The sequence below is a fragment of the Sciurus carolinensis genome, chromosome 2 (assembly GCF_902686445.1).
Source record: "Sciurus carolinensis chromosome 2, mSciCar1.2, whole genome shotgun sequence".
NCBI lineage: Eukaryota > Metazoa > Chordata > Mammalia > Rodentia > Sciuridae > Sciurus > Sciurus carolinensis.
This window is the reverse complement of record NC_062214.1, coordinates 513834-521799: the sequence shown is the minus strand read 5'-3', so window position 1 is coordinate 521799 and position 7966 is coordinate 513834. Positions and strand designations below refer to the sequence as shown.

At 58.9% G+C, this 7966-nt stretch overlaps 1 protein-coding gene across 1 annotated transcript; it reads right to left on the bottom strand.

Annotated features, from left to right (window-relative positions):
- Positions 1–539: 539 nt before the first annotated feature.
- On the bottom strand, positions 540–6936 carry Stmn3 (stathmin 3). Its single transcript, XM_047535112.1, has 5 exons — positions 6778–6936; positions 2881–2976; positions 2471–2646; positions 1124–1315; positions 540–910 (listed from the first exon to the last, which is right to left on the bottom strand). The coding sequence occupies exons 1-5, from the start codon at positions 6794–6796 to the stop codon at positions 851–853; spliced, it is 543 nt and encodes a 180-aa protein (XP_047391068.1). The 5' UTR covers positions 6797–6936; the 3' UTR covers positions 540–850.
- Between the last annotated feature and the right edge of the window lie 1030 nt (positions 6937–7966).

The following is a 7966-nucleotide window of genomic DNA, read 5'->3' as shown; positions in this document are numbered from 1 at the left end:
TCCAAAGGGCTGTAAGTACTAGATTCTCTCATGGCAGCTGTAAAGCCGGGAGGGGTAGGGGCAGTGGTTTGGGATCTTTGGCAGGCACGAACTTCTGAGTGGGTGGGGACAGCACCCACACTGCCCACAACTCTCTAGATCACAGCAGTCCCATGGGTACTTAGAGGAGAATGCTGACCGCAACCCCACAGTAGACTCAGGTCATACCTACCCACCCCAGACTTCTGTGCCATGACCACAGACTGACTCACCTCGAGTGCCCACACCCTGTACCACCACATGAAGGAGTGCTAGAGAGCCCTGGCCCCAGTCCAGGCAGCTCTGCAGAGCAGAGCACACTGGCTCCAGGGCTAGCTAAGTGACAGGGAGGGGGCTCCACCTGCCCAGCCCAACTTTTTCTTCCTCTGATATCTGCTCCCTGTGGAACCCTCCCCCGTGAGAGGACAGACAGATGTTCTTGCCTTGCCTACTGGGAGAGAGGAGCTGGCTCAAGGACATGCCTGCATGTGACCGGACAACCCAACACAAGGACCCACGCACTCGTGACACTGCCATTAGATTTATTAAGGTTGCCACCATATCCACTACAAGGGCCACCGAGAAGGGACCCAGCCACACCTGGCCCTGTGTCTGAACTGGGGGACCATGTCTCACACCCCGGTGGTTCCTCTAGGGAGAGCCAATGGTCAGATGCGCCACCAGGACTGGACAACTCGGAGTGCAGAGTGCGGAAAAAGAAGCAAGAAGCTGAGGGTGCGAGGGGAGGGGATGTCGCAGGAATAAAGGTTGCATCTAGGCAGAGTTGAACAAAACAAAACACGCGTTCTCATCGCCGCCGTGTCCAGTGCCCCTAGCCCGACATCTCCTCCCGCTGCTCCTTGTTCCTGCGCACCTCGGCCGCATGCAGCTCCTGCAAAGACAAGCGGTTCCCTGAAAGTACGGCCTGAGGGGAGCTGGCCCCAGGGCCCTGGCGCAGGGAACTTCAGGTACTTCCCAAGCAGGACCGTGTGTTCCGGGGAGACAAAAGCGAAGGCGGCGCAGCGCGCGGCGCGGAGGCGCCGGACGGAAGGCCCGCTCGCCCGCCCCGCCCCGGGCCCCGCCCCTGGCCCCGCCCCGGGCCCACCTTCTCGCGCAGCCTCTCCCGCAGCGCCGCCAGGTGCGCCTCGCGGATCTCCTTGCTGAGCTCCATCTTGTAGTTGAGTTTCTCCTCCGCCAGGCGGCTGAAGTTGTTGTTCTCCTCCAGCGCTTTGTGCAGCACCTCGCGCTCGTGCTCACGCCGCTCCGCCAGCTGCTTCAGCACCTGCGCCTCCTGCGTCTGCGCGGGGCCGGGCGCGTGAGCGGCGACCTCGGCCCCGCCGCGCCCCGGCCCACCGCCCTAGCGCCTGGCGGCCAGCCCAGCCCCGAGTGTCTCGTCTGCCCCCGGGCCTGCGGGTGATGGACCCCGGGCGCCGTCCTGGGGACGGTCTGACCACCTCCAGGCCTGGGTCGGGCAGGGAGAAGGGGGTCACGCTTCTTCCGCAGAGCGCAGACTCTGTCCCTCCTCTGCTACCCAATGACTGTCCCTGCCCCGCACATCGTCCTGCTGTTCTGGCTCTACCCTATCCTGTTGTCCACGGACACATCCTAAGAGCTGGACCTGCACTGTCCCGCCCTGCTTGCCTGGGACCTCCCAGGCTTTGGCACTGAAAGTTAGCTTGTCGGGGACCCCTCAGTCCCAAAGGAGCTGAAGTGGCTCGCCCTTACGCTGTCCTTGGCCTCAAAGCTGCCCCTCTCCTCGCTGGACTGGGAGCATCTGTGCAAGCACGCCCTGTCCTGTGGCTGGTCCCTCCCAGGCCACACTGCCTAGCCTTCCCACCCGGGAAGACCCACCTCTCTCTGACCCGTGGGGTGGGGCCCCCTTGGCGGACTCCAGGCTCCCAAGGATAATTAGTCTGTTTCTGCCTTCTGACTGACTGCAGAGGCCTTCATCCCTGCACCAGTCAGTTGGTTGACCAGTGGAGTCTGCTGAGCCTGGTCAGCAGTGTCTAGGATAGCCACTTCCCACTGGACAGCCAGTGGACTTGAGCTCTGGGGTTGCATTCCCAAACCAAGTCCTTCTCTTATGTTTCAGTTTCAAAGGGCCTGGAGTGAGGGGAAGGGGTGGGGAGGGGACCTGGAGCCCACACCCACTTCTCTCAGTGCCCCACTTAGCTCCGTTGCCTGTTCCAACTGAGGATTCTTAGAAGTGAGGCCCATCCTTCACACTCCCCTGCCTCAGATAAGGGCCCCTCCAGGAGGTACCTGAACCCCAAGCCATGACCAAGGGTTTCCCACCCCATGTGTAGCTGGTGCCATCTTGGCATCCCTACTCCCCATCTCATTCTGATCTCTCAGGAGGAGGTCCAAGGAATCATGAGTCCTCCATGACCCCAGGTCTATGCCCTGACCAGGCAGGGGGCTTGAGCAGCCTGGGTCTACAGGAGTTGCTTGCCTTCCTCCGCTCCTCAGCTGCCTCCAGTCGCTTCTGCAGCTCCTCCAGAGAGGCATCCTTCCTCTTGGGAGGAGAGGAGAGCACAGGGCTCTCTGGGGACAGGTCAGAAGGGGACTTGAGGATGACCTCGAAGCTCTGGCCAGAGGCCCGCTTATCCAGCTGCTTCACCTCCATGTCTGTAGGGTAAGACCAGACAGGGCATCAAGAGGGCTGGCAGAGGATGGGGCAGGGTGAGGGCCTGTGTGCAGCAGCGTGCCAGCCAGGGCTGAGGGAGGGGGAGATGCTCATGCAGGACTCCCAGGCCTGGGTCCTCCTCCCAGGACCACCCTGTGCAGAAGCCAGCCATGCCCGGTACTCAGAGAGGCCAGGGGAGGCGGAGAGGCAAGGTGGGCAGGCCCTGGCCCACTCACCTCCATACTGGTAGATGGTGTTGGGGTGAGGCTGTGAGTAGAAGCAGGAGCAGATGAGGGACAGCACGGACAGCTCCTTCATCTTCTCCTTGTAGGCTGTGGGCATGAGGCCTTGTGAGCAGGTGCCATCACTGCCCCACCCCTGGGGCTGCTGATTGGGGTCCCATTTTTCCCTCCCCATCACCACCTCTGTCATGTCTCCCTGTGAGACAGAGCTGTTCATCATGCTGTGTACCCACGTCCCCGACCTGCATCCCTCCTCTCAGCTCCTCGGGCTCCAAGCTTTGACTCTGGTGGTGTCTCCCTGCACTGTTCTCTCTGTGCTTCTCTCTCAGTCTCTGCCCTCCCCCAGTCCTTTTCTCTCCTGGTGTTTCTGTCTCGCTCTTCTGCATTGCTCTTGGTCTTGGCCTTGTTCTTTCTGTATGTCTCTCCCTGCCTGCTGTGGTCTGAATGTCTGTGTCCTCCCAACATTCACATGCTGAAATCCTAACCCGGTGTGCTGGTGTTGAGAGTGGGGTCTTTGGGAGATGACGAGGTCATAGGGTGAAGCCCTCCCCGGTGGGGTTAGTGCCTAGAGAACAGTGGGGTCTTTGGGAGATGACGAGGTCATAGGGTGAAGCCCTCCCCGGTGGGGTTAGTGCCTAGAGAACAGTGGGGTCTTTGGGAGATGACGAGGTCATAGGGTGAAGCCCTCCCCAGTGGGATTAGTGCCCTAGAGAACAGGGCCCAGGAAGCCCCGCCAGCCATTCTGGCGTGAAGGTCACTCTGAGGACACATCTATGAGCTAGGAGCCAACCTCAGCAGACACCAAATCTGCAGGTACCTTGCCCTTGAACTCCCAGCCTCCTGGACTGTGAAGAAGCCATGCAGTTAAAGTGTTTCGTTATGACCACCTGAACCGACCAGGATACAGCGTGGTCTTTGTTCACCCTTTCTTTCTGATTCTGTCACTGTGTCTTTCTATCACCCAGGTGCATCCATCCCATTCCCTTTCTGAGCAGCTCTGTGATTATTTGTTGCCGTGCATCTTTCTGCCCCTGATACTGCCCCTCCCTGACTCATTCCTGTTTCTCTCCCTCTCTCTCAGGCAGACAAAACCAACCCCCCCTTTTGTTGTACTGGGAATTGAACCCAGGGACACTTTGACACTGGGCTACATCCCCAGCCCCTTTTAATTTTATATGTTGAAGCAGGGCCTTGCTAAGTTGCCTCAAACTTGTGATCCTCCTGTCTCAGCCTCCCAAATAGCTAAGATCACAGGAGTAAGCCACCAAACCCAGCCTAACCCCACTCTCGTGACTGGGACCAGTCAGATGTGAGCAGCTTCTCTCTCCCACTCTCTTCTTCCTTCTTTTTTAGACAGATTCTCACCATGTTGCCCAGGCTGGCCTTGAACTCCTGAGCTCAAGGGACCCCTCTTGCCTCACCTTTTGCAGTAGCTGGGACTACAGGTGTGTGCAACGCTGCCTAAACTAGAAACTCTCTGAGCTATAAGCTTGGGTGAAGCTCTCAGATTCTCCCATGTCTCTCCTGTTCACCCTGAGATAAATCCAGGTCCTCACCAGATACATATTCACTGTCCACCCCGGTAGGCTTGGACAAGGACAAGGAGGAGCTGTCCACTTAGCACTACAGCCCACCTTCTTGCCTTTCCAAATCAAGTGCCATCAACTAGTATCCCTGCCATCTGACCAGAAGAGAAAGTGAGCTAGTCAGGGCAGAGTGACCCTGACTCCTCTAGGGGGAAGGGAAAGACATCCCCTCTTATAATGAAGCGATCCAGCTGTTCCAGGTCTGTTCACCTTGCTTGAACTCCAGTTTGGGCCCACTGTCTCAGTAATGCTCAACAATTCTGCAAGCCTGGTATAGCCACCCAGCCCCACACAGCACCAGGACCCAGCTTGCTGGGCTGACTTGAGAGTGTTCCTCAGAGTGCAGTCCTGGGGTCTGTACTCTTGCTTCCTCTCCAGTCTGGGAGGCTCTGAGGCCCATGCCTCACCCTCCCTGGCTGGAGAGACCTTCTCAGAAGAGGGGATCCAGCTTCCATACATGGCTATCGGTTAGCACCCCTCAAAGGGACAGACAAGAACTTCACAACACTTGGTTGGGTGAGAAACTTTTTTTTTTTTTTTCCTGTACTGGGAATTGAACCTGGGGCTTCTCACATGCTAGGCAAAGGCTCTGCCACTAAGATAAATCCCCAACCCTTTTTAAAAAATCTTATTTTGAGTAGGGTCTCACTAAGTTGCCCAATCTAGCCTTGAATTTGTGATCCTCCTGCTTCAGTCTTAGTGGACGAGAAGCTTTCTGATCAAGTTTCAAACATGATAATGTTTTTTAAATGAGCTGACATGCCATTGGGAGGACTGTGAGTGTGGAAATAGGACATGGCAGGCAGATGGACCTGAGGTTCAGAGCTAGAGATTCTTGAAGTGCATGCTTCCCTGGACTGGGCAACAAGTCTTGAGAGGTCAAGTAACATGGTGAGGCTTCACGGCTCAGAGTTGCCTAAGGAGCTAAGCACAAGGCAGAGTCTACAAAAGCCCGAGTAGCATGGTGGCTGGAAGATGCCAAGAGATGCCAAGCCTTCCAAAGTAAGGCTCAGACCTGTGACCAGGCCTCAGGGCAGATTCCGGCAGCTTGCTAGCCATGGGGAGATCAGAGTTGCCCTCAGGTGTCCGTGAAGAGTACCATTCTGCAGTTAGCTGTCCCAGTATCTCTGCAGGGCAGGGGTGGATGAAGCCCAGATGGACACATTGGTCCCCTCCGCTACTGGGCCTGATGGGTAGAGACAGGGCGGGGCACTGGGTAGGCGGAGTTCCTGCCTGGGGCCAAGCGAGCGCGTGGGAGAAAACCCAGCTAGAGAGTTGACCACAGGGATCGGACACCAGGAGTGAAGAGCAGGAGTGAGGTTCTTGGGGAGAGGAAGTAGGGGCCTGCTGTTCAGTCATCGCAGGCACCAAGATGAAAGGACGCAGCAGGTCTGGGGCAGTTGGACAGGGCAGCGGGTCTGGTGTGTGCGTGTGCGTGTGTGTGCGTGTGTGTGCGTGCAGTCCGAGGGTCACCCCTCATTCAATATCCGTTTGACTTCTGCCCCTCCGCCAGAGCTCCGCACTTGTGGCTGGCCGGGGTGGGGCCTGCCTTCAGGGCTCTGGGTCCGCAGCGCACCAGGCGGAGGTGGGGAGGGAGAGGCAGACCCGCCCCCCAAGCCCCCGCCAATCCTGGCAAGATGGGGAGATGGCAGCAGCCCTTCCCCCAACCATCCGAAACCCATGGCGCAAAGGGTGGTGGCTTTTCTGGCCAGAGCACGTTGCCCCGGCGTCGCCGAAGGTGGTCCCCGAGCCCGCCCGGTCCCGGGGCGGGGGATGGCACGCGTCGGGCGGGTGCGGCGCCCTTGCTCCAGGCTCACGCTGGTCCGGGCCTCCTGCAGCGCCCCGTCCAGCGCTCCTTAGGCGCAGTGACAGCCGGGGCCGCTGGGGAGAGTCCACTCGCTCTCCCATCCCCCGCGAAAGCGCGGTCGGACCGATATCTAAGGTCGCCGGCGCCTCAGGTGACCCTCCTCTGCACACTGCGGGCGCCCTCACCCAGGGTCAAGAACCGACCGTGCGAACTCGCCGTGGAACCACCCTGCGGCACCCGAAGGAGCAACGCGTCCCCGCGCCCGAAACCCCCACCGGTCGGGCCCGAGGCTCGGCCCCGCGGCATTCTGCAGCCTCCGGGTAGTCGCTGCAGTCCCGGCCCTGGGAGCCCTGGCGGGTCCGGCCCAACCTCACAATGCTCAAGGTCCCACACGGGAAAACGCAGCCGGTGACCAGCCCCTGCCTCAGGCGAGGCCAGACAATGGCCGCGACTCAGACCTGCCGCAGCCGCTGGAAACCCCAGGCCCCCGGCGCCTACCGGATACGGTGCTGGCCATGGTGCTGGCGGCGACCGGGCTGCGGAGGCCAGAGAGACGCAGGCGGAGGCTGGAGCTGCAGTCGGCGAATGCTGCAGTGCCGGGGAGGGGAGGGAGCGAGGCGAGGGCGGGCGCGGCGGGAGGGAGTGGGTGGGGGAGGGAGGGAGGGAGAGAGGGAGGGGGAGGGAGGAAAGAGAGGGAGAAAGGCAGGAAGGAGGGGGCGATGGGGAGCGCAAGCCAGCGCCTAGGCAGGGGCTGCCGCCGTCAAAGCGGGAGCACCCAGGGCGGGAGCAGAGATGCCAGCAGGAGTGTAACAAGAAGCCCATGCTCCACCCTCCGACAACTAGGGACTGCTGTTCCCCCGACTTGGCTTTGTGCCAGCTTCAGGGTGTGTGGAAATAAGTCCCATTCTCCACCCCCCTTCCATGTGGGAAGGTCCTACAGTCAGGGTGGGCTCTTGAAAGAAGCTGCTGGAGGCTGGGATGGCCACTGAGCCTGGGTCTGTGCTGAGAGAGGAATGTCAATGTGGTGCATCCCAGGGGTGGGCATTCCCAGGGGCAATTCTTCTGTGTCCAGAAAAATGGGCAGGTTTCAGGCAGAGAAGAGGGCAAGTGGCGAGGTCAGGACCCCAGCTTTGAAGTGACATAGAGGCAGGTTCTCTGGACCTCTGGTTCTTGGGTGTCAGATGAGACCACGATTCCAGACTCAGATGGCGGAGGAGAGCTGAGATCCTGCACCCAGTGGAGTGCATCTGTCTTGCTTCCCCCCAAAGAGAGAGGTTGGCAGATGCAGTGCTACTCCTGTCCTGGGGATAGAGCCAGTGAGGCCAAGAGAAGGCTGCTCCACAAGTAATTAAGACTGTAAGACTTAGGACCAGGAATAACACTCAGGGGATCCTTAGAAGTTCTACTCAGAAATGAGGCCAGCTCCAAAAGACCAAAGTCAAGGACAAGTCAAAGGACCCATCTGTCTGGAACAGGCCCAGTCCAATAACATCTTAGTGCTACAAGGAAGTGAATTCTGCCAACATGAATGAGTTTGGAAGCAGGTAGGCCTTTAGACCTTCCAGAGAAAACTCAGCCCAGTTGATCACCTACTGTTAGGGTTGGGATTCTGAGAGCTATGAACTAATCCATGAGAAGTATTTCAAGCTGCTGAATTGATGGCACTTTGTTACACAGATCTGTCAAC

What these genes read in the sequence shown, in the direction of transcription:
- Stmn3 (XM_047535112.1), bottom strand. An exon ending in CAGCTGAGGAGCGGAGGAAG is followed by an intron (nt 1,316 to 2,470) that starts GCAAGCAACTCC and finishes GGCCCCGCGCAG; the next exon opens with ACGCAGGAGGCGCAGGTGCT. An exon ending in GGGAGAGGCTGCGCGAGAAG is followed by an intron (nt 911 to 1,123) that starts GTGGGCCCGGGG and finishes TTGTCTTTGCAG; the next exon opens with GAGCTGCATGCGGCCGAGGT.